This window comes from Elephantulus edwardii, unplaced genomic scaffold (genome assembly GCF_000299155.1).
Source record: "Elephantulus edwardii isolate Elephantulus edwardi_28Jun2011 unplaced genomic scaffold, EleEdw1.0 scaffold00246, whole genome shotgun sequence".
NCBI classification, from domain to species: Eukaryota; Metazoa; Chordata; class Mammalia; order Macroscelidea; family Macroscelididae; genus Elephantulus; species Elephantulus edwardii.
In genome coordinates, this window is record NW_006399996.1 from 2,925,849 (window position 1) to 2,950,447 (window position 24,599).

The window sequence follows — 24,599 nt, forward strand, 5'->3', positions numbered from 1 at the left end:
TAAGAGTCAGCAGAGGTCACTATAAACCCACATGGTTTGGTTCCAGTAGTAAAAGTTTTTTTTTCTTCTTTTTTTTTTTTTAAGAACTTGGGCTCAGACCTGCATGGCTTGCCAACAATTTGACCTTCTCGAATCTTCCTTGACTTATACTATTCATTATGAAAGCTACTCAGAGGTTAAAAGAAGCCAAACATTCAGTTTTTGAGGCTAGTACATTAAAAAAGAAATTGCATATACAACAGTAGTTTATTGAGTACATCTCTACATTGACCCTGGAGGTACAGCAGTCACAAGTCAGATGTTGTACTCACGGATCTTGTACTCTGGTGAAGGACACCACAAAACAAATTTCAGAAAATCAAGGCATTATCATAGGAAAGGTGGGCTATGGAGTACTCGGATTTGAATGCTGAGAAGCCTCACATTTGAGACCTGCTGACATGAAAATGCCAAGAAGGTTTATAAAAATTTAAGTTTATACTTCAATAAAAGTTCACATTTTCAACTCAAAACTGCAATACAAAACAAGTTATGTATACAAAAGACTTAAGTGGCAATTTCTTCTTCAACAGTAGATAGTTACTTTAGAACTTTGAATAAAAACTTATAATTTGTTTTACATGTTCCACAAAGACCAGTGCATAGAACATTTTTACAAGCTCCCACTGACTAGGCTCTTCCTTGACTTTGACTACTGGATTTTAAAAACAGAATTCATGACATTCAAGAAATGATCGACACAAGTTGTCATAGTATTCAAGACATGATAGACACACGTTTTAAACACTGTTTCCCTCCCTGTAGTGCTGGTGCTTCACAGCAACTGAAAAGAGAATATGGATAACATCACTCAACATAGCTGACCATACAGGAGATTGTTTTTCATGAACCAGGAAACTCCCTAGGTACTACACCACCAGAGCTGCTTTGGGATAACATGAAAAGTTTAAAATTTTATCATTTTACCAGATGGCCCGCTATAGCATACATTGTAGGAGATTCTGAAATGAACAAGACTCCTAAAAGGGAGGGAGGAGCCGCAGTCATTTTAAGAACATTGTACTGGCATCAGGGAAACTGAGCGGACAGGCAGGCTAGTACGGGAAGCAAGCCAGGGAAGGGAAAATTTGTCTCTCCCGTAGCATCTTTTTTAAAATGTCAAGTACTGTCACAGAATTGCTAAAATGGGACCTGTTTTATCCCACACACCCGCCTTGCCCTGGACAAAAGCCAGAATCACCGCGAAGGAAGCTGTCTCTTCCCTCGACGACGTTGGCTTTGTTTACATCAGCCCTGGGTCACCCCATCCTGAGTGTAAGGCTGGCACCATGGGTAGATGGGGACGAGTTCAGGCAGGACATCCCCACTGGCAGCAGCACCTCCCAGGGTGTTGCTTCCTGCTCCACTGCTTGGCGGGCCAACTCCCCGCATATAGGAGTCTTGGGGAGGGGGGGCTGTGACCTGAGGCTGCAGCTCCCACCTTCTGCCATGCTTCCGGCTTCCTCTGTTACAGCGTGCAGCGCGTCATCCGTGCAATGTCCTTGATCTCCGGACAGTACAGCACTGCGGAGAGGCAAAGGGGTTAGTGGCAAAAGCAAAATCCCGACCCCCAGCGCTCATTGCAGCGCTGTCCCCGGCTGGCCCCCGCCTCACCGTTGTTAGGCAGCGGCCTCCGCCAGCGACGCGCTGGCCCCAGGACCTGTTCCCAAAGCCGCCGCAGCGCGCGCCACCCCGCGCTCCGAGGCCCTGCCCCCTCCCGGCTCTCTTCGTCATCCTGAGTCCGTGGGTCTGCATCGCCTCCGGCCTTGACTGGACTCCCCGCCTCGTCTCCTTCGCTCTCAGCCTGCGCTTTTTCTTGCAGTCGCGACCACAAATCCCGGTCTACGGAGATCTCGGTAACGCCGCCGCGCGGGAGGGCGGAGGGCGCGCGGCAGAAGGGGCAGGTGACGACGCGGCGCAGGCGCACGACGCGCGGGGCCGCCCCACCGCCCTCGCTGCGCGCCGCCAGCTCTCGCAGGCAGCCGGTGCAGAGCGTGTGACCGCAGCGCGCGCGCGCAGTCCCGGGCAGGCGGCGAGGCGCGCGCGCCCCCAGGTTGTAGGGCCGGTAGCAGATGCTGCAGTCCAGCTCGCCCCGCTCCGGAAGGGAAGGAACCCGCATCAGGAGCTGCATCGTTGCTGTGACCGCAGACGACTTCGCGAACCGAACGGACTGTCCCTCCTTCGCCCGGGGTGGGCACTGAGGCGCGCGGGCCGCGGCCTCTTGTTTATTTTAATAGATCCCGCCCCGAAAGCGTCACTCCTTGGTCAGGCCACTCCCTGCAGGGGCACGCGTGGAGGTAGTTAAGGCGCGAGGACAGGAATGCCGTGGTCGGAAGGAGGGAGAGGCTTCCCAAGTGATACCAGGACTAGGGCGTTGGGGGACGCAAAACCCACATGCCCTCCACACCTTTCTTCATCCCATAGCGCCATGCCAACCACCCCTCAGTTCAGTTACACCTTTCTTCATCCCATAGCGCCATGCCAACCACCCCTCAGTTCAATTAGGTTCATCTCTCTGGATCCCTTCTTGCCCCAGCCACGTTGGGCCTGTTGGCTGAGTTAACGCACATATTTCACAAGGTCTTTAAAAAAGACTTAACAAGGCCCGCCCGCAATGGTGCACGTCCTGTTCTTGGATGTTTGAACAGATCTAGCCAGCCTGTCCAGTAACTTAATTCTTCTCTCAACCTTCCCAATCTTACAAAATAGCGCCCATCTGGCATCTCAACCGAAGGACGACGTAGATTCCAAGACCATGGCCTGAGGAATGCTGGAAATCTCATTCCAGAGTAGAGAGGCTTGGACACCCACACGCTGTGATGGCTACAACAAAGCAGCCCAGCATAAGGTGTGTGACTCAAGGGTCTGGCTTCCCCCACAGGTAAACAGGACATGGCTCTCACAGCCCACATTCCCTCACCCAGCCACACCCAGCGCCAGCTGCCTCCTGCTCCTCATCTCCGGACCTGTAGATCCAGGTTCTGTTGTGGAGGCCAAAAGCCTCTGGAGTCAACTCAAGTCCTAGTGCTAACTTAGGTAGTTGTGAAATTCTGAAAACTTTATGTAATTTTTCTGGACCATGGTTTCCTTACCTATAGAATGTAGATAATAGTAGTAAGCATTAAACGAACTTACATATGCTTTACATATGCTAGGTGATCAGCATAGTGGCTGCCCAGGTAAACACCAGGTAAGTGTTAGCTATTACTATCCTGTGCCTCAGCCTGTGCTGTGTTGACTCTAATTACTCAATAAAATTTCAGTACCTTCTTTATTGGTCAGTACAATGGACTTCTCTAGGCCTATGACATTCACTGGCTATACCAGGCAAACTATTGTATTTTGGTTTTTTGAACTAAATTGTTAGAAACTAGCAGGTAAACTTTTGTTAGGAAGTGTACCATGAATTGTTATTGTTGTTAGGTGCCCACAAGTATGATTCCTAGCAATCCTGTAAACAACAGAACTGAACCCTCTTCTATCCTCTGCCATCCTCACGATCCCTGACACACTTGAGCCCATTGCTGCCGTCACTGTGTCAGTCCATCTCATCGAAGGTCTTCCTGTCTTTCAATAACCCTTCACCTTTCCAAGTGACTGGACCTATATGCAACATCATGATAGATGGAGGAAAGATTGACATTGTCAACAATTTCATCTTAGATCCACATCAACACCTTTGGTACCAGCAGTCTGAAGTTCAGGAGATGTATTACATTAGGCAAGTCTGCTGTCAGGCACCTCCCTGAGAGAAGATGGTTATTTTTAAGCAAACATTTAGGAATTTTGGGGGAGTATGTATGTGTGTTTGTGTGTTTAGAGTTGCTGTAAGGTTCTCAAAGTGTTTGACAACAACAAACTACCCTCAAACACACTGCCATCAAATTAGAATTCATAACTGACCCTCCAGGAAGTTTTCTGAGGCTGTAAATCTTATGGTAGAGCCACCAATCTTTCTCAGAGCTGCTGTGGATTCAAACTAACAAAGAGGTACCACCTTTGGGTTTATCAGCACAATTCAGAACTCATTACTTCCCTCTAGGCCACCAGAGCTCCCTTTGACAACCAAGGGTCCTTTAAATTACTATTAAATCTGTATATCCAGTAGCCTGCTCCATAAAGACTCCTTTTTAAAAAAGTTTATTTTATATTGGTTTGCTTACAAAGTTTGTATACATTGTGTTTCACACTATCCTTCATTCACATTGTGTTTCATACAATCATTCCCATGCAGTATGTTTTATAAAATTACCCTTGGACTATGCCCACTATTGCCCTGTCTTTTCAGGTCCCTGAAAGGCTGCTCTTTTAAGAAAACCAACTGAAGATATTAAAAGAAATAATGAGACTTATGAACATCCCCCAAGCAAGAAGTTCCTTTTTAATTACTGAAATAAGGAGGTAGGGCCTTACAGGTGACCATACAAATAGTACAACCCATACATTTCCTAAATCTTTACTTAAAGGTACTGTGAAGAATGAGCCCTGGTAGCACAATGGGTTAAGTGTTGAACTTCTAGCTTCAGAGTTAGCAGTTTGAGCCCATAAGTGGCTCCACAAGATAAAGTTGAGGCTGTTTGCCCCTGTGGAGATTGGCAGCCTTGGAAGCCCAATGGGGCCGTTCTGCTCTGTCCTACAAGGTCATGATGAGTGAGAACCACCTCCTCCATAGCAGGGCATCTGATCTTCTGATTTGGTCCATAAGGCAGTTTGGAGTCTGGTTTTCTTCACTTGTCTTTGTTGGAGAAACTAAACTGATGCTCTGCAGTTCCAACAAGCATCCCTCCCAGCGTTTCCTATTTGTTTCTCTGCCCAATTACAAAAGCCTAGGTGTCCTCATCCACCCTGTATCTCTCCCTGGCCATCCATTCCCAACTCACATCCAGGTCAGTTCCTTTTGCCTCAAAATCTCTCTCTCTAGCACACTGCCCTCGTCTAACCTGCCATTTGTCACTTAGACTCCAGCAAGAACCCTCCAAGCCAGTCTGTCCCCAGACACTGACTTTCTGCAGACTTCTCTCGACACAGTGGATCTTTCCAAATTTCAAAGCCAACCATGTCCTATTACACGCTTTCACACATATTAAAAAGCCATGAAGTTTTATTATTAACTACTAATGTGAGTGTTCATGTGTGAACTGATTGGATTTGCTCGATTTGGCTAACATGAGCTGTGACATGGAAGTATCTTGATTAGAGCCAATCAGAATCTGGAGTGCATCCTGGGTTGGGTATGAACATTCTTCTAAGTGGTACAGCACTGGTCTATCAATTTGCTGTACTGAGGGAACTTAGGGTTGGTGTGTTACTGGTGTGTCAAATGCCATAGTGGTTATCCACTACAGTGTTTTGTGGAGCTCCCAGACTGAGACAGGCTTGGCAGCAGGAGTGGCATCCTCTTCCTAAACAACATGTCTCTTGAAACTATGAACTTAGAGAAATGACAGTAGTTATAGAATAGGTTCAAGTCTTTTGTTCATAGGGTCACTATGAGTCGTGCTCAACTCAATGACACTTAACAACAACAACAATGTGAGCATTAGGGAGCGCTGGTGGCCTACTGGTAGGAAACGGTGCTGCAATCCTGAAGGCACATAGTTCAAATCCACCAGCTGCACCATGGGAGAGGAAGGGCAGTTCTCCTCCTGTCTGTGCAGCCCACCTCAGAAGAGAGCATCCCAAAGACCAAGAGAAGGGTGTGCAGATGAAGCTGACGGTAATTGACACACCAGGCTTTGGGGATTACATCAACAATGAGAACTGCTGGTAGCCCATCACAAAATTCTTCAACGAGCCGTAGGAGGAGTACATGCAGAAGGAGATCAACATCAACCACAAGAAGCACATCCCAACACACGCTTGCACTGCTTCCTCTACTTCATCACTGCCACTGGCCACACCCTCAGGCTGCTGGACATAGAGTTCATGAAATGCCTGAACAAAGTAGTCAACATCATCCCAGTCATTGCCAAGGCTGACACGCTGACCCTGGAAGAGAGTCTATTTCAAACAGCAGATCACAGCAGATCTGCTCTCCAAGGGCATAGATGTGTACCCCCAGAAGGTGTTTGACGAGGACTCAGAGGTAGATGAGAAGTTCCACGAGATGATTCCCTTTGCCATGGTGTGCAGTGACCACAAGAACCAGGTCAACAGGAAGAGGATCCTGGGGAGGAAGACCAAGTGGAGCACCATTAAAATCTAGAACACCACGCACTGTAAGTTTGCCTACCTGCGAGATCTCCTCATCAGGATGCACATGCAGAATACCAAGGAAATCACCAGCAGCAGCCACTTCGAAACATACTGGGTGAAGCACCTCATTGAGGGCAACAGTGCCATGGCCAATGGCATGGGGGAGAAGAAGCGGAAGCCCAGGAGATGTAGACATTCCCCCCCGCCTCTGGTCCCTCTGCCCCCCCGGTCTGCATCCCCCCCAGGCCCACCCACACACCCACCCCATTTTATTTTCTATACTTTTCTCCACCTGTCATCTCCCTCAGTCCCACCCACGCTGCCCAGTAACAAGATAATATGTCCCCTCTTGCCTGTGCTCCTTCTTCTTAGTCCAGGGCTGGAGCTGTGGTGGGCACGCCTCAGCTGGGGGACCAGGTCCCGGCCACACCTGACCTGCTGGACTGCAGCCAGCATTGGGCAGAGAGGATCTGCTGACCCCAGATCTGAGGGGCCAGATGAGCCAGCCTTCCTCCTGGGCAACCTGGGTAGGGCTCCCCTTTTGTGGGTAGCCGGGTCCCCGGCTTCCTGTACTGGGTCACACGCTCCCCTATCCTCTGACCGAGTTGGAAGTAAACCCAAAAAGCCAGGGTTCCTCCCTCCCCTCTCCTGCTGGGCCTCAGTAAAAACTGGGACCCCCCCCCCACCTGCTTCTGCTCCTAGAAGGAGGGGTTAATTCCATGAGAGGAAATTGCCAGTTGCCTAGACACAGGAGGGCTGTCTGCTGTCAGCGCAGCGAACCCACAAGCCTTTCCTGCAGCAGAAAATACCTTCAATGCCTGCCCCCGCCAGCCTGCAGACTGTCCCCAGGTCCTTGGAGAGAGGACAAGTGTCTTCATCTCTCTGCCACATACACTCACGTGTCATGGGGCTGGGGATGCCACTGCACTGAGAGGTTCAATTTATGAAGAAGAAAGGGGAAACCCCACCCCCACCCTACTTTTGGAAGGTCCAGCAAATGCACCTGGCAGAGAATCGGGGGAGGAGCACCGTAGGCATCAGCAGGGAGGAGCATACACGGAGGCTGGGCAGCTTCTGTCCTGGAGCCACCCTGAGTGAGTGTGGAAGCGAGTCTGTGTAGTTTCTGGTTAGACCCGAGATGGACCCCACCTCTGGGCAGCAAAAATGATTGAGTGCTTGGCTGCTAAGCAACAGATTGGGAGTTTAGGTCCATCCAGAGAGGCCTTGGAAGAAAGACTTGGCAATCTGCTTCCCCAGACTGAAGCCATTGAAACCCATGGAGGAGAGCTTTGCTCTGGCACACAAGGGCACTGCATGTCCCAGAGTCAGCAACTGGTTTTGACCAAAATGCTCTGGTTAAGCGAACATCCAGTCAGCTGCCTGAACACACAGCAGCCTCTAATATCAGTTTGGCTGACACCAAGAGCTGCAGGGAGGCAGGAGGCCAGGTGACCCTGGGGGACCTTTTGTCCCAAACATGCCTCGACCTTTTACACCTTGGAGGACACACTGGTGTCGCCCACAAGGAGTTGTGTTGATACCACAAAGACTCTGCTTCTCTGATGGTTGGAATCCGCCAGCTGCCGCGACAGGGGAGAAGAATGTACAATCTCCTGTACAGTTTGTAGCCTCACAAGCCTTGCGGAGGGTCAGCAGTGAGTCAGAACCGGCACCTCAGAGCCAGTGAGGTCAGGGTGGGGGAGTGCATGTGAGGGGGATCACAGAGCCCCCTGTGCTGCCAGACACAGGAGGCCAGATTCCAATCTGTTCTGAGACCTGAGGGAGGGAGGGCTTGGCCTGAGCTCAGAGATTAGACATATGGAGATGCAGGCTTTCCAGGTGGTAAAAAACAGGATGGAGGTGGGCCTGGGGTGCAGGTGAAGTATGTGTACGTGCATCCTGTGCACTAACATCACCTGCATTCAATTTCATACCCCCTTCCACCTACAGCTGTATGTAGGACCCTCATCACACTCTCTAGGGAATCCACTTACTTGCTGTCTTGCCATGTTTTTGCCAAAAGCGCCATGATTCTGAAGGATCCACCTGTGCCCAGAGCCCAGAGCACGAGATGAGCGACTCAGTGCAAGTGCTGGGTATCCTGGCACCCCTACCCAGTGAAGACCTGGCTCAGAGTTCCTTCCTTTGAAAGAATGTTCGTTTCATCATGATCTTTTCCACAATGGCCTTTAGCTATGTGCCTCCTGAGAAATTAGTCTCTTTTTGTATAAATAACAAAGTGTTTGAAATGTATTTCTGAAATAAATGTTTCAAATACAAACCCGGAAAAGAAAAAAACCCACAAAACCCTCAGTAAGGTCAGCTATGGCTCACTTCCAACTTGATGGTATACAACAATGTGAGTCTAGTTTGTTTAAAGGTCCCACATTCCTCTACAATATGACTTTGTTGTTCCTCCCATAAAGAATTAGACTTTCTCCCCTCACCCCCTGAATCTGCTGTCATTTGGTTTAACTGATAGAATGTGACAGAAGGGATATTTTGTGAGCTGTAGCCCCTAAGAGGGAGCTCTGGTGGTCTAGTGGGCAGGGAGTTGCACTGCTAACCCCAAAGTGGCACATCTCGGGTGGTTCAAATTCACCATCAGCAACTCAGAAGAAAGATGGGCATCTCCTCCTATGTGATTTACTGCTTTGAAAAACCCTCTGGAGGGTTAGCTATGATGGCAATTTGACAGCAAAGAGGAAGAGAGAGAGGCCTTAGAAGCCTTTGCAGCTTCTGCCTTTGCTCCTTTGAATAACTGCTCTGAGACCGCCGTGAAAGGCAGTGAGTTTAGAGCACATACAATGAAGCCACATGAGGAAAACTGAGGTGCTCCTGCTCACAGCCAACACTAACTCCCAGCCATGAGTGAGATCATCGTGGATTGCCCAGCTCAGCCCACTTGCCACCTGGGTGCAAGCCACACATCAGTCCAGGGGAAGAGAGCAGAGGAACCCCGTCAACCCTCAGAATCATGCATAAGGAGCTAGTGTTCTAAGCCACTAGGTTTGGAGATGATTTGTTGTATGATAGTAAGTAAATAAAAGACTTTCTGTTGTCTTTCCTACAGAGCCTTGCATGTTCTGAAAACATGTATGCTTGACATGCCACCTTCATTCCTTCTCTAGTCAGTCTGGTTTTAGAGATCATTGACTTAAAGGCCCTTTGACCCCAGATCATTTGGACATGCTATTCCCACAACCCTCTTCCAATTTTAGTTTATCAACATCCTTGAATTCTCAGTGCAGTTCTCATGTCAAAGACCCATACAGACTCTAGAAGTACTGTGTGGATTGCCTGTGTGTTCGTGTTAGTTTGGGTGGGTACTAATTGTTTGTCTCACCCCTTACAAACTCTGCAGAGGCATTTCTGAGCCTGATTTTTACCACCCTGTCTCTGTGTCTGGTAGAGAACCTGACACTTTGTTGCTGCTGAACGAAGATGTCACCTTGGGAAGGTAAACATGATCCAAGTCATGGTATTTTCAGTCATCTCTTATGCATGTGAAATCTGGCAATGAATAAGGAAGACCAAAAAACTGTTGCCTTTGGATTGTGGTGTTGGTGAAGAATATTGACTATACCATGGACTGTCAGGTGAATAAACAAATCTGTCCTGGAAGGGAGAGGGCTCCTTAGATGCAAGGATGTTGAGAATTCCTCTCACCTATTTTGGCACATGGTGGTGGTTGTGTATTCTCAAGTCAGAACCAAACCACAACTTACCCTCCAGTGGGTTTTAAGAAGCATTAAATCACACAGGATTTTCCCATCCTTTTCCTGTAAAGTAGCTGGTGAATTTGAACTGCATCCCTTTGGGATTGCAGCAGTTTCTTACCACTAAATGAATATTAAATGAATTAATAAGATGGGTAACGAACATGGCAAATGTCTTTACACAAATGCAGTGTGACAGTAAAGGAAGGTTTTTAACAAGGCTTTTTCAAACTACCTCTGAAGTTAATTCAGAGTTTAAAATGTCCTGAGCACTGGAGGAGGTAGTCACTAAAAGAAGTCTGTAAGTGCCCAAGGTGGCTACTTAAGTACTGTGCTATTTTGAATTTATAAATTTTTATATATTTGTTACAGAATAACTAATCATCGGTTAGTCATACATTTTGTTTCCTCCAGTCTTCCAAAATGAGTGGGAGATGACAAGGGGGGATGTAAGTACTCATTAGTTGATGCTGTTGGTTGCTAATCTAGGAGTCAGCTCTCTTTTGGAGATGGTTTTACTCTGCACTCCCAGCTTGGGGATCAAGGAGGGGTGAAGATGGCTAGGAAGGAGATGGTGAGGGTGTAATTAAGGAAGGCAGAGCAGCTCATCATCTGCTGCCTTGTGATCTTTAAAAATTGTAATTTACTTCACCCACTTTCTGTCCCAGGGAAATCAAGAATTCTTTGAAGAAGAATAATGGCAGCATCCAAAAAAAGCTCCATTTGAACCTGCTTTTCTGTCACCCTCACACCTGAGCTTCCTATTGTTCTTCTAAAATTATTATTTCCTTCCCTCTCTGTCACTTCACCCATTGCCCTCTTAGTCTTCAAATCCCAAATCCTCAACCTCAGAACAGCTTCTCCCAACCAGGCAGTTCCTTGGCATATACATTAGTCTCAGTTGTGAGGGAAGCAGGAAGTGTAGGGATGAAAACTGTTGTTGATAGTTGCTGGATTCAGATTCTTGGCAACCTTGTGTATGTCAAAGCAGAGCTGTGTTCCATAGGTTTGCAATCGTTGGTTTTTCAAGAAGTAGACTGCTAGATCCTTCTTCTGAGGTACCTCTGGGTAGACCTGAACTGCCAGCCTTTAGGTTAGCAGCCAAATGTGTTAATGATTGAAGCACTCAAAAATCTGTATGTGATATACTTTTTAAAAAAATATCAATATTAGCAAACCCAGTACCCAGTAAACCAGATTTCTGTGTTCGGTAGAATGTGAAAACTGAAGGAAGGGAGAAAACTGGGTCCTGGGCTGTCTGGTGTCTGCAGAGACAAGGAAAGCAGTGTTTGGGTCACCTAAGTGAATAAGCAATGGAGAAAAAGCTAGTTTGCAGATTTTATTAATCCCAGGAGGGTTGTGGCTGTTGTTAGATGCTGTTGTCTTGATTTCAACCCACAGAGGCTCCATGTGACAAAGCGAAACTGCTCCACAGGATTTTAGACTATAATTTTTACAGAAACAGATTGCCAAGTCTTTCTTCTGATGAACCACTGCATGGATTTTAAGTGCCAACGTTCCTGTTGGGAGCCAACCCTCTTAACCATTGTACTAGTCTTGATAGAGGCCGGATGTCTGAAACTGAGACCCTATCCCCCAACCCCCTGCAATGTCAGACTCTGGAAGGATCAAGCTGAGGTTTTTATTTATAGTTCCCTGGGAAGTCGTACAGTCGTACATCATTATTGCTTGAGGATTATTGCCAGGAGAAAACTGCAGTTCTCTACTGCCATTCAGGAAGCCCTGCTCAGGGCTTAAGTCTATACCCAGGCCATTTGTGCCAGCCCCCCATCTCTGCCTGTGACCCAAAGGCTATTTCCATGAAGCACAGCCCCACTGTGTCCAAGTGCCACCCCGTCCACTTCCGCCATCAGATTTCCACCTTGTTTGTGCTGTGGATTCGCCAGACTTAACCGGCCCTCTCCACAAGAACACTTTATTAGTATCAGTTCTAGGTTTAAGCTCTTTCGCGCCTGGCTGGGAGACAAGATTCCTGGATTCCCAAGGATCATCATTTACTTTTTGGCCAGGACCAGCCTGGCTTTGTTACAAAAAAAAAGAAAAATCCCGCAAGATCCCATTTCTTATGTCCCAGATGGCATCAAAACTTGCTCGCTGGGTTACTACCCCCTTGATGACAGCTCAAGGGTTACTTTTGAGATACTCTGCATGTTTCTTGACACTGCAGGGGTTTTTAGAATTTTTTTTTTCCTGGGCCTCAGTGATACAGGAAGGGAGTACGGAGCGAGATCAGGTGGCAGAGAGGGGACAACTCAGTTGCTCATGCCCGGGTTTAGCTAGAAGGCCTAGAAGAAGAGGATGCGTCAGGGGGAGGCAGACTACTTTCTCTTCTAGTTCCTCGGCGGAAGGATATGGCTTTTGTTCATGCGTATTACTACTCAAAGCCGGGACTCCTTAGTAGGCGCGGCTACCCTTGCTCCAGCCGCTGCTGGGAGGGGTGGAAAGAGGAGCGAGAGGTAGCTACAGGAGAGCAATTCTCTGGAGGGTGCAGCAGCTCTTCAGGTCCCTGCGCTCCCGGTGGACTATTTCTTGGGATGCGTTTTATTCCCCAAGAGCCCATCTATCTCTGCCACCGTCTGCTGGGTCAGCTGGCTCAATACCTGGGGGAGAATGAAGTGGTAAAGAGGGCAGTCCATACTGGGTCACTTAAGTACAAAGGGTTCCAAGGCCCAGGGCAAAGCAGTACAAGGGTGCTAAACGCCAGGGAAAAGCACTGTGGCCCCACAGCTGCCTTGCCTTGTTGCCCTGGCCTGCGAAGCAAGGGCCTTGTACCTTGGTGACCTCACAGAGCCATTCTGGCTTGCACTAATTTCTAGGTGGAAAACTGAAACTGGCTCTGCCTTGTAAGCCCCCAGCTTACCTGTAAGGCGCCCAGGTGTTCTATCAGCTGCTCTGAACTCGACACCCCCAGCAAGACAGAGCTGACACCCTCATTGTGGAGACACCAGGCTGGGGCCGGAAGAGGAAAAAGAGTTTATGGGGAACAGTGCTCAGAGATGTCTCTAGGGAATAGGATCCTGCCCTGGACAAACCAGCCTTAGGGTAGATTTGGGCCATCTCAGGAGACAGTGTCCCTGTGGGGTCCAGAGCAGATGATGTCTCACCAATAGCAAGCTGGGCCACACTGCAGCCCAGCTGGTGAGCGATGGGATGGAGATCCATGATTTTAGCCTGTTGTTTCTTGCCTTCCTCACTCTGCACTTTGTCCTTGAGCCACTGGTAGCCCTAGAGACCAAAGAGAGTAGGCAAAAAAAGACCCCCTTTTCTCTCACCTCCAGAGAAATCCAGCCCTTTAGGTCCCAGATCTCACCTTGATGGTGGCCCTGCTGGTATCAGGGCCATGCCCATCATACTTGCTAGTAATGAGGCCACAGGCCAGAGGGGACCAGGTGACTGAGCCAACACCTAAGAGAAAGAGGGACTGGGTGGGTGGAGGGAAAGGGATCTGGGTCATGGGTGAGGCTGAGGGGAACATAGGACTGGGGGAGTTCGAACCAATCTTGTGGTAGAGTTCTGGCAGCTGCATCTCGACCTTCTCCCTCTGAAACAGGTGGTGCTCAGCTTGCTCACACACGGGAGGAATCAGATTGAACTGTCTCGCCATGGAGTAGGCTTCCTGGGTTGGGGTGAGGGAAGCAGACAGGATCAGTGTCCTCCATGTCTTTCTACCCTCCTCCCTCATAGATTGGGAACTGGAGTGGTGATGTGAGTCACGGGGACTGGTGATAGGATGGAAGAAAGTGCTACACTCACCATGATTTCTGCAGCCCCCCATCGGGATGTCCCCCAGTACAGGGCCAGGCCTTGGTTGATGACATAGGTCATGGCTCGCACAATCTCTAGGCACACAGGAGAGGGAAGGTCTCACTGTCAGACCCCCGCAGTTCAGGTCTGCATACCTCCACCTGTCTTGCTAAAGACCTCCATCATCTCTGTGGAGTCAGAAAGGTGGGCATCTATTCTTCACTTGTTCCCTGCCCAAGTCCTGGGATCTGGAGGAAGGGCTCATTCTTGAGGACCTGCTGGGTTTGGAAGTATTGATTTTACCCTCCATGGGGCTGTTGGGGTCTGAGCGATTGGCAAAGACGATGTCCACATATCCCAGCTGGAGTCGTTCCAGAGATCCTCGTAAGCCTGGGGCAAGACAGGTGGAGGAAGGTCAGTTGCTCAGTCCTAGTTTTCTGAGAATTCAGCTTTCCCATGGCTACCTAAATCCTAGCTCCCTTACTCAATGTCCCCAACCCCTCATTACCCAGACTTTTCACTACCAAACCACTGCAGATCCCAGCCCCTAGCTCACCTTCAATGATGTGTTTGCGGCTCAACCCTCGTTCAGTTTCAGCTCTGTAAAAAAAAAGTAATTACCAAAAGAAGTGACAAATGACCCTACTCCCACCCCGTACACTGCACACATTCTTTGTGAGGTCTGTCTGCCTAGCTGTAGTAAGACAGCCACTTACTGTCCTCCCCAAAATATCTTGGTGGTGATGACATAGCTTGATCTCCTGGAAAAAGAAATAGGTGAACCAGCAAGAAAAGGATTTTTGAAAGATCATGTATCAGTAACCCAACAATACCATCTCACCTCCAACCTTTGTTCTTGAGGATGTTGCCTAGGGTTCTTTCAGCCCTGAAAGACAAAGCAGAAGTGCTAGCCATCCCTAGGGTGGGTTAATCAAGTCACTCCCTCCCTTCCTACCCTTCCCCTCAACTAATTTCTTCTCTTGTAAAGTAGGTAGGTCAGATCCACTGAACACTCAATTCTATCCTATACAAGAGGGGCTCCTGGAACTAGTGGTTTAAGGATATAGTTCATTCAATAGGCATGTATCATGCATCTGCTATAAACCAAGCCTTGGTCTGGGTACTGAAGAGATATGATAAGGATGAGGAGAGAGAGACAGAAAGACTTGTGGGGCTAAGAAGACACTATTTGGCCTCACTCCAACCATCTAGTTTGGCTTTGCCCATCTCAGAGCATCAGAGAAACTCACCCATCTTCCAGAGTTTAGCTTTGATTCTGCCTTATCCAGAAAGCAGTCTTTGAGTGTCAGTCAATGGTCAGTACTTCTTGTCAGCTTTCATATCTTCGACTGGCTATATAGTTCTTTCACACTTGATTTGCACTTCCCTGTGATAAGTCTTATATTGCTTTGTTGTTGTTGTTATGTGCCATTCAAGTCACCTGTGACTCATAGTGACCCTATGTACAACAGCTCTGAAGCCTGTCCTAAGCCAGTCTCACTGACTCCAACACACCTACCCCAATTGCCCCACTTACTACATTGCTCCATCTCATCCAGGGCCTTCCTTTCCTGTGCTATCCCTCCACCCTTCCAAACATGATGTCCTTCTCCAAGGATCAGTTCCTCGTGGCGACATGCTCAAAGTATGTGAGATGGAGCTTCAAATTCCTAGCCTCCAAGGAGAAACTTGGTTTCACTTTCCCTAAGACAGACTGATTTGTTTTCTTGGCAGTCCATGGTATATGTTCAGGGCTCTGCTCCAGCACCACAACTCAAAGGCATAAATTCTTCTTCTGTCATCCTTAGTCACTGTTCAGCTCTCTGATACATAGTAAGTAATTGCAAAGCATGGTGTGGATCTGGCGCACCTTAGTCTCTAGACTCTGAAAGGAGATTTTCCCAGTGCAATTTGTCTTTTGATTTTCTGACTGCTGGTGCCAAGACTGTTGATTGTGGACCTGAGCAAGCTATAATTGTTAACAACCTCAATCTCTTCTCTATCATGGTGTTGTCAACTGCTAACTGGCCCAGTGGTGAGAATCTTTGTTTTCTTGATGTTGAGCTTCAAACCATATTGAAGACTACAGTCCTTGATCTTCTGCAGCAAGCGCTTCAGGTCATCCTCAGTTTCAGCAAGCAAAGTTGTGTCATCTGCATAACATAGGTTGTTGATTAGTCTTCTTCCAATCCTGATGCCACACTTCTCCTCATAAAGCCCAGCCTCCTGAATGATCTGTTCTGCATATAAATTGAAAAGGTATGGAGACAGAAAACGTCCCTGATGCACTCCTTTCCTGATTTTGAACCATGCTGTGTTTCCTTGCTCTGTTCTGAGGACTGCTTCCTGGTCCAAGTATAGGTCTTGCATGAGCACAATCAAGTATTCTGGGATTCCCATTCTATTCAAGGTTAGCCAAAATTTGTTGTGATCCACACAATTAAATGCCTTTTCATAGTCAATGAAACAGACATTGCTCTGGTACGCTTTGCTTTCTGCCAAAGATATTGGTGATAGTCTCTAGTGCTATGACTTCTTCTAAACTCAGCTTATATTTCTGGTAGTTCTCTGTCAATGTACTGTTCCAATCATTTTTGTATAATTTTCAGCAGGACTTTGCTTGCATGTCATATTAGATGATATTGTTTGATAATTTCCACTCTGTCCAATCACCTTTTTTTTTGAATGGGAATAAATATGTATCTCTTCCAGTCAGTTGACCAGGTAGTTGTCCTCCAGATTTCTTGGGTACAACCTGGTGAGCACATCCAGGGTAGTATCGGTTTGTAGTGGACTCTTAATTTTGTTGGCATGTCCATTTGTCTCACAAGCTGTGTGTGCTATATAGGCTGGGCTCTGAGTAGGCACCAAGAGGGACACAGAGAAGAACAAGTCCTGATCCAAGGAAGGAGGGACCTCACAGTTGAGCAGTGATACAGGGCAGTATAATGTCCTTTGGGAGCTCAAGGAGGGAAGAGTGATTAACTTTGGGAAGTGGAGTGGAGGCTTTTTGGAATAGCTGACATGAGAGCCAAGTTGAAGATGAGCTAAAGTGTCAGTCAGATGACTGGGTCATCCCATGCTTTAGCGACTTAGTATAGCACTACAGGTATGTGATATGGTGGGGGTGTGTTTGGAAATTGAGTTTGCAAGCCTCCCAACTTATACCTGTGCACCTTAACTTACGCACAAAACCAATACCCATATTGGTTTAATTTCTTTTGACTGCACATTATACCCATTGCCTGCAACAGTGTTGGGATTGGTGGTGGTGTTGTCGAGCTGACTATGATTCATAGTGATCCTGTGAACACAGGTCTGGACCCTGCCCTATATTGAACCAACCCCACTAACCCTGATTCATGTGAGCCCACTGCTAGTCATTGTGTCAGTCCATCTTGTTGAAGGTCTTCCTCTCTCTCTCACTGACTCTCTACTCTTCCAAGCATGATGTCTTTTTCCAGGTACTGGCCCCTCCTAACAACATGAAAGTATGTCAGATGAAGTCATCCTTGCCTGTAAGAAGCACCCTGGCTGCACTTTGTCCAGGACAATGACCCCCATAATGCTGCAAGGGGCCCCTATGCTGGAATTTAGTCTTTTCAGAACTCCCAGAGTTGCCTAGAAGTTGTCCTTTCAGCCTTCCAAGTGTAAATTAGCTCCTTTACCCTCATCCTTACTTTCCTGCTGCGTACACTTCAGCGGTGTCAAACAGGTTTATGCCGTGCTCGTAGGCTACTGTCAGCACATCCTCTGCTGTCTAGGGAAGCAAGGAAAAGAGTTAAAGCCCCTCTCTTACCTTCTTCTCTGTATTCTGTATCTGGCTGGAGAGGTCTGTCCTCCCCTCCAGCCTCAGGTTCACTACTCCCGTGCTTATTGTCCAGATCCCTATCCAAGTCCATTTTCCCCCTTTTCTTGGTTCCCTCATACCCCTTCACCCGGCTTTTAGGTCCCATCATTTATACCTCATCAGAGATCTGAGAACCGAATGTGACCCAGGTACCTGCAGGAGAGAAGTTGGCCTTTGAGAATGATGGGAGGGAGCTGTGAAAGACTGCCCCTCCCTCTGATTTCTTTTCTCCCCGACTCACCCAGGCCAAGACAGGATACCCGAAGACCAGACTTCCCTAGGTTCCTACAGGATACAGAAGAATCAGGAAGAGGCGGAACCCCTATTAGGGACCCTGATTATCAGTTCCCAGGGCCTTTCCTCCCAGACTAAGAAACCCTCAGAGTGTCTTAGTTCAGAGAAACCAGACCCAGTGGCCCTACAGGATTAGGCAGTGCTATGCCCACAGCAGAAAGCCTAGAGATATTGTTAAAAGAATTTTAACATCATTAAATGTATGTTCCCCTGGAGTCACTCACTGTCCAATGCCTCTGTTCCCTCCAATCACACTGAAGATACGCTGCCTGATTTCTTTCTTCTGGGTAAGGTATCTGTGTTTGAGTGATCGCTGGGATGTGCATAGTGGAGGAATGTGACTAGCTCTGTTAGCTTAATGGTAAGGAGTTAAGAAGTTGTGCTGGGAACCCAGAGGCACAAGGTTCAAACCCACCAGCTGTTCTGAGGACAATCCCTTCTCATGGAGGGTCAGCTATGAGTAGGTTCCAAGCAATTGTACACAAGAAGTTATGGCATAATTATGAGACTAGACATCAGATGGAGTGTGCCCTGCTAAAGGGTGGGCACCAAGTCATGTTCAGCCACTCAGAGAGCCAAGAGTCTCTTAGCTTAGGCAAAATGGAAGGATAGACTTCTAACAAAGCTATGTAGGAGACCCAGGTGGAGTGTATGGCAGGAAGCCCCATTTCCTGCCTTCCCCCTCCACTCTCTCTGCTCTCCTGTAAAGTCCCATTCTTCTTAGGACCCCAGCCAGGTAGCTGGCTCAGCTCAGGGCTCCTCTGTGGTTAGGATCAGATTCTTCAGGTGACAAGGGTAGGTCAGATCAGAGGCTTTAGTGGCTCACTCCCAAGCCTCTAACTGTCTTTGGCCCTGCTGAAAGTTCCTGGAGCCTGTGGCCCCTTGCAGTTTACAGAGATAAAGTCTATGTTTTCCAGCCCACCTTACCCACCCTACAGCTCAATGAGGCCGAGAAATGCAGTCTATTCTTTGCCCACATGCCAGGCAACATGCCCTTCTCTCCCAAGAAAGGTAGGAACAAGTCCCTTGGGGCAGTGGGGCAGTATCTGGGTCAGGCACCCTGAGCAAACCAGGGCCAGAAGCTGCCCCCCCCCCCCCATTTCCCCAGGACGCCAACCCAAGGACACCGGATCTAAAGGAGACGCAGCCTGGGGATTTGAGCATTCTCTCTTCCTGGGAGTAAGGAGGCTGCTCAGGGCCAGCCTTGGGTCTGAGGAGACCCTGTCATCCTCAGTACACCTGCTACATTCAGACCCAGGAGGATCAAAGGAGTCCAAGAGAGAGATGAAGAAGGGCAGTGTCTGTGATGGGTGGAAGAGTAGGAAAGCACAAGGACCTTCGCGAAGTTTGAGGGGGCTTTGGCGGCCATCCCAGCGAACCTGGGGGGTCTGGGAAGGGGATAGGCTGACTGCCCGGCCACCCTCGTACCTGTATTTCATGCCAGTGCTCCGGCCGGTGCTCTCACGGAGGGCGCCCGAGGACGCTGGGGGTCGGGGCACCAGTGCGGCTCGGGCCTTGGGGCCGGACCCTCCTCCCCCCGGAGGATTCCCATGCCCTCCGCCGACCGGCCCGCCATTACCGCCCCCCGGGCCAGGCCGGGGTCCGCACAGACGGTCTTCGCTGTTCCTGCTGCGAAGGTTCTGCTCGGTGCACGCGATAGACACCTGCATGCTGGCTGGCCAGGGCGGGGGAGGGGACTGGAGGAGTTGGGAGATGGGGGGCGCAGGGTAGGAGGAGGGGGGACCCTCGGGGGCGCCGCGTGGCGAACCCCGGCTGAGCTAGCGCCCAGGGGAGCTGCGGCGGGAGCTGCTGGCAGGAGCGAGCCCGCGGGGGCGGGTTGCTGGAGGTCGTGGGTTTGCAGCAGGGAGAAATGCAGGGGGCTCCAGGGTATTTGGATGAAGGAGTTCCGACTCACGAAATAGAGGGGGTGAGTGAATGAGGGTGAAGGTTTAAAGTGGCCCTTGGAGAGTAGGAAGCGGGAGACCAGGGGGGCCGGAGTGGGACGACACCTCCGCCAGAACCGCTGCGGGATCCGCTAAGCGGCCAGCCGCGTCGGCAGCGGGCCCAGTTCATCAACATGCAGACACCGCCCCCTCATCTGCATAGGGCCGCTCACCCCTCAGCCAAGCCGGCAGTCATCAGCATAAACCACGCCTACCACGGCACAGGCAGCAAATCAGCACTCTGAGGAGCAGCAGAGGATCTCAGAAGGATGGTTCCCACATCTAGGGCCCCAGGCAGCTCAGTATTTATGCAGTCCAGTGGTTCTCAACTGAATGTGGTTCTGCTTTCCCAGCGACATCTGACAAGGTCTGCTGACAGTTCAATGGTTATGACTGGAAAAATGCTCTTATGCAGTGAGTGGAGGCTAGATGTGGCTACAATCCTATAGTGTACATGTAACAAACACATCTACAACACCTTTCCACCCCACCTCCCCCCAAAATCCCAAACTAACAAAACCAACCATCCAAACAATTATCTAGCCTAAAATGACACTAATTTCTCTTTGGAGCCAATGCAAAGTCTCCCATAGTGGGTTTAGGAGGTGTGGCCATCTAAGTCCCTCCTTCCCACTCAAGTGACAAACTCAGGCTGCATAGAGTAATACAAAGTTTATTCTACGGCTCTGGATGAGTCCGGAAGGGTGAGGATAACAATTCTCCAGAAGGGCCTGGTTTGGTGGCACTGGAGCTCTGTTAGGCATCTTTCTGGCGGAAGGTAGAGCACCAGAGAGGGACTTGGGCTTTGCCCTTGGAGTATTCTGGGTTGGGGTCCTTTGGTGGCCAGGAAGGTAGGTCCCCAGGCAGATGTGGATTCTTCTCAGGGGTTCTTTCATTAGCCAGCTCGGGCCGGGAAGAAGGGCAGAGAGCGGACGTAGGAGTCTAGACGAGAGCGGAAGAGCTCACTTTGCACAGTTTGGCCCAAAGGGCACAGAGGATTCTTCACCACCAGCTCCACATACAGCTATGAAGAGGGAAGGTGTTAGAGTCCACCTTTGGTTCCCAACCCCAACTAGCATAACTTCAGAGGCATGGCTAGGAGGAAAGGCCTCTATGAGGCAAAACTGATGGTGGGAGTCCTCAAGAAAATTCTGACTTCAATAGATACAACACAGTACAACTAGGGGGGAAACTGAGGGAGTTTAGGGCCTCTAAGTGGCCATGGTTGTTGAGGAACTTTGGGAGAGGGTAGCAGACTGTCACTGACCGCACTGTAGATGTGGTGCAACACATCCCGGATGGGTCCCACGCCCAAGTCTGTGTTCATGACAACTTTGATTCCAGTGGGCGTCTCATAGTAATGGAGTTTATAACGGCTAGTTTGGAAGGCCAGAAAGCCATCTTTCCTGCAGAGAGAAGGAGGATGTTAAGAAAGGGGACCTGGAAGTTAATTCCTCCCAGAGATAATTAATTCCTCCCAGAGATAATTTCTAATCTCCCAATACTGTCTAAACTCATCCACCTGTTTGTAGGAGCTTCTTTTTGTAGGCCATCTTCCCATCTTCACCTCTCACTTAGTTTCCTCTCTCATCTCTAGAGTGAGTTCTGGTGGTCTAGCAGTGAGAGGCTGGCTCTGCTAAACTGAAGGAAGGTGGTTTGAATCCACCAGCTGCTCTGGGAGAAAAGGATGGACAATCTCCTCCCGTATGATTTACTGCCTCTGAAGACCCGCTGGAGGGTCAGCTATGGGTCAGTTCTGACTTGACAGCACACAACATCCCACCTCCAACCTTTTAAAATCCCAGTACACCACTGAAGTTGCTAGCTCCCGCACTTCCTCTTCAGATTCTCTTTCCCCTAAGTCCCTTTCTCCTCTCTGGAGACAACTGCCTCTTCCCCTCCAGAAAGTTTTTCCCACTCTAAAATTCTCAAGACTGATCTTCCTCTCGACATCCCCTCAGACTCTGCGTACATGTCCAATGGAGACATCTTGCTGACAAACGATCGGATAGAGAAGAGCATCCCGTACATCAGCTTGTACTCCTGGAGGGAGAGGGGCAGAGTTAGATCTTGGTTGTTCAGCGAGAAGGGATGGAGACAGGGACGTAAAAGGGTTTGGAGAAGAGGGCGTGGGCTGGGACTATGTGCGTTTGGGGATGTGAAGTCATTTGGGCTGAACTGGGGGCACTGCATCACCTCCTCCTTGGGTATCCCCGCTTGCTTCTTGCGGTGCCACTCGCTGTAGTACAGACACACTCCATTACGGTCAAACAAATACAGATTGTGGACCGTCATCTGCAGGACGAACCTCGTTCCGGAACCGCCCTACTCAGTGGGTTCCAGGGCCCTGTTCGGATACCTTCGGTGAAGAGAACTCCCCCTGAGGACTCACCGGAACTGGTCCAGAGCCCGTCAGAAGTCACTTCCGGTTTCTCCGGAGCCCTGCCCTGCCGGGGTCTTCACACTGCAACTTTAAGGCAATAACTCCACCCCAGCGTCTCTCCAAGACCCGCCCTCCTCTTGTAGCCAATCTGTGGCTGCCAGAGTTGCGCATGTGCACACGGGCTACAGGACCAAAGTGAGCTGAGCGAATGCGGGCTTACAGGCGGGTGACGTCATCGAAGCGAGGCGGGGTCACGGGCAGTGGGCAGGAGGCAAGCAACGGTTTTGAGTAGACTGCGCTAGGGTTGGGGGTTCCGAGTCTTCCGTACCCGGGCTCTAGGGCGTGAATCCCCCTCTTTGGCAATTTGAGGGTGAAAGTGTGATTGGGAATATGGAGATTTGTGTATTAGAGGATTTCACGCTGGATTCGAGGGTCCAAACGCTTCTTTCGAGGTGGTAGGGGGAGAGGCTTGCTATGGCCCTTACCGGGAGGGGTGCGCCAGAGACTCGACCCTGGGCACACCGGGTGAAGGAGCGCTGCGCTTGGGGTTCCTGCCTCTGAGCTTAGAGCCTGTAGGTGCGCAGATAAGGCAGCAGGACAGAAATTAGGTCCTGATTGAATCTGTGGCCGTTTCGATTGTCGCATTCTAGAAATGAGAACTTAAATAGTTCAGTGGACGAAGGATTGTCGAGGTTTATCTCCTTGTAGCTTACACCACATCTCGCTGCGAGGAGGTGCTGTTGGCAAGAAATGTATTTACCCTGCAGTAGGTCTGTCTTCACCCCTTTCCATGAGCTATGAAAAGAATGCGTCTGCCCTTTCTTAATGGTCTCTGGGATCCACGAAAGCGTTGCTGCACTCAAAATCTCCATGCCTTTGAGTTACCAAGGATCCCTATTTTGAAGTCCCCCACTGATCCCTAAATCTCCCTCCTTGTACTTTAACCGGGCTCCTAAAGTGGGACCTGACTGCTGTCTGGCTCCTGTTGCCTGTTCCCCTGTGCTCATGGCGACCTCAGTTCCCAGCCCCAGTTCACCTCTCCAATCCGAGGATCTCTTAAGTGATTCCTCAGAGCCCCCTGTGCTGAACCAAGTGTCCTCTGAAGTGTCCTCCCAGCTCTATACTTCTCTGCGCCTCAGTCGCCAGGCCGAAGCCACAGCCCGAGCCCAGCTGTATTTACCCCCTTCTTCCCCGCCTCCTCACGAGGTGTTGGAGGGCTTGGCCCAAGAGCTGAGTTGCAACTTGTCTGTCGGATTGGACAACAACTCGAAGAAAAAGGTGAGGGATGTGTGTCAGGGGACCTTTCCTGTACCAGACACCTGAGTAGAGTGGTAAAAAGAAAATACTTGAACCTCTAAATTTGGATTTTTATTTCAATCATACATATGAAAAGCATCAAATGTTTTATGGTGGTGGAAGTGGCCAGGGACATCATAATCTGGAAAATGTGACACTTCTTAGTGTTTTGGTGTTGCTGCTGTTAGAGAAACCTGTGTTGTGAGGTAAGTTAATGTAAGCACTGAGAATAAGGTTTCTCAGTCTCTAGGAGGAACTAAGCCTTTGAGAATAGCAACATGCTATACAGAAATCCTTCCAGCTTATAACTGTTCTGTTGGTATGATTAAGAAATTGGTGTGTAAATCATTAAAATACAATTTAATCAACCATACAACTACAGAGAAGGCAGTTACTAGTTGGGGTGGGGGGGAGGAGAAAAGTGTCATTACCAATTTTCAGGCTGCTAAGTCTTCCAGAGTTTGAAAACGAATAGGACATACAACCTTTAAACTACATGCTTGCTTCCCCTAGCATTCTGCCTTATACCTGCCAAATTTACTCATTTATACCACCTGCTTCCATAAGGTGCACTGATAGTACAGTGCATTATGTGTTGTGCAGCTAATTGAAAGGTCAGCACTTCAAGACCACTAACGGAGAAAGGTGGAGCTGTCTCTTCCTGAAGGGTGACTGTGAGTCAGAATTGATTCAATAACAGTGGGTTTGGTTTAGGTCTTCTGTAGATATTTGAATTTCTGACTTAAGCTTAAAACATCCCTGACTGAATCAGTTTTGCTCTGGCTTGATGGTGAGGCAAACATTCTTGGGGTTTAGGGAAGACTGGTGCTCTGGTGGTATGGTCTGCAGGGGAATGCATTTCTAAACCAACATGTGCACCTGTCTAGAAGGTCCCTCCGCTGAGGAAAGATGGTCAGTCTCCTCTAAGCCGTTCACAGCCTTGGAAAACCTGAATTTCACTCTGCAATGCATGAGGTTGCTACATGTTAGAATCTTCTTATTGGCTGCTAGTTTGGTTTTCTGGGTGTTTTTGAATGCCATCTGCCCTAACCTGTCAAGTTGGAATTAACTCATCGCTGACCCTTCAGCAGGTTTTCAGAGGCTATGAACTGTAT

The 24,599-nt window shown here is 49.0% G+C and overlaps 3 protein-coding genes and 1 pseudogene across 4 annotated transcripts in view; 2 read left to right on the forward strand and 2 right to left on the reverse strand.

The window, feature by feature from the left end:
• Positions 1-2,931: 2,931 nt before the first annotated feature.
• Positions 2,932-6,668, forward strand: LOC102857620 (annotated as a pseudogene).
• A 5,828-nt stretch (positions 6,669-12,496) lies between these two features.
• On the reverse strand, positions 12,497-19,532 carry KCNAB3 (potassium voltage-gated channel, shaker-related subfamily, beta member 3). The gene is made up of 14 exons (XM_006899143.1): positions 19,291-19,532; positions 17,810-17,853; positions 17,684-17,721; positions 17,399-17,478; positions 14,560-14,604; positions 14,435-14,479; positions 14,275-14,318; positions 14,022-14,108; positions 13,728-13,813; positions 13,470-13,590; positions 13,285-13,379; positions 13,079-13,199; positions 12,835-12,923; positions 12,497-12,574 (listed from the first exon to the last, which is right to left on the reverse strand). The coding sequence occupies exons 1-14, from the start codon at positions 19,530-19,532 to the stop codon at positions 12,497-12,499; spliced, it is 1,215 nt and encodes a 404-aa protein (XP_006899205.1).
• A 1,168-nt stretch (positions 19,533-20,700) lies between these two features.
• TRAPPC1 (trafficking protein particle complex 1) lies at positions 20,701-22,253 on the reverse strand. The gene is made up of 5 exons (XM_006899144.1): positions 22,198-22,253; positions 22,002-22,100; positions 21,778-21,848; positions 21,073-21,211; positions 20,701-20,829 (listed from the first exon to the last, which is right to left on the reverse strand). Exons 2-5 carry the CDS (start codon positions 22,098-22,100, stop codon positions 20,701-20,703), a joined length of 438 nt encoding a protein of 145 aa, XP_006899206.1. The 5' UTR covers positions 22,198-22,253.
• A 940-nt stretch (positions 22,254-23,193) lies between these two features.
• The window catches only part of CNTROB (centrobin, centrosomal BRCA2 interacting protein), a 58,015-nt gene continuing 56,609 nt past the window's right edge, over positions 23,194-24,599 (forward strand). For both annotated transcript variants that reach the window (XM_006899145.1, XM_006899146.1), the window contains exon 1: positions 23,194-23,466. In XM_006899145.1, the coding sequence (XP_006899207.1) occupies positions 23,194-23,466 (273 nt within the window). The remainder of the gene's footprint in view (positions 23,467-24,599) is intronic.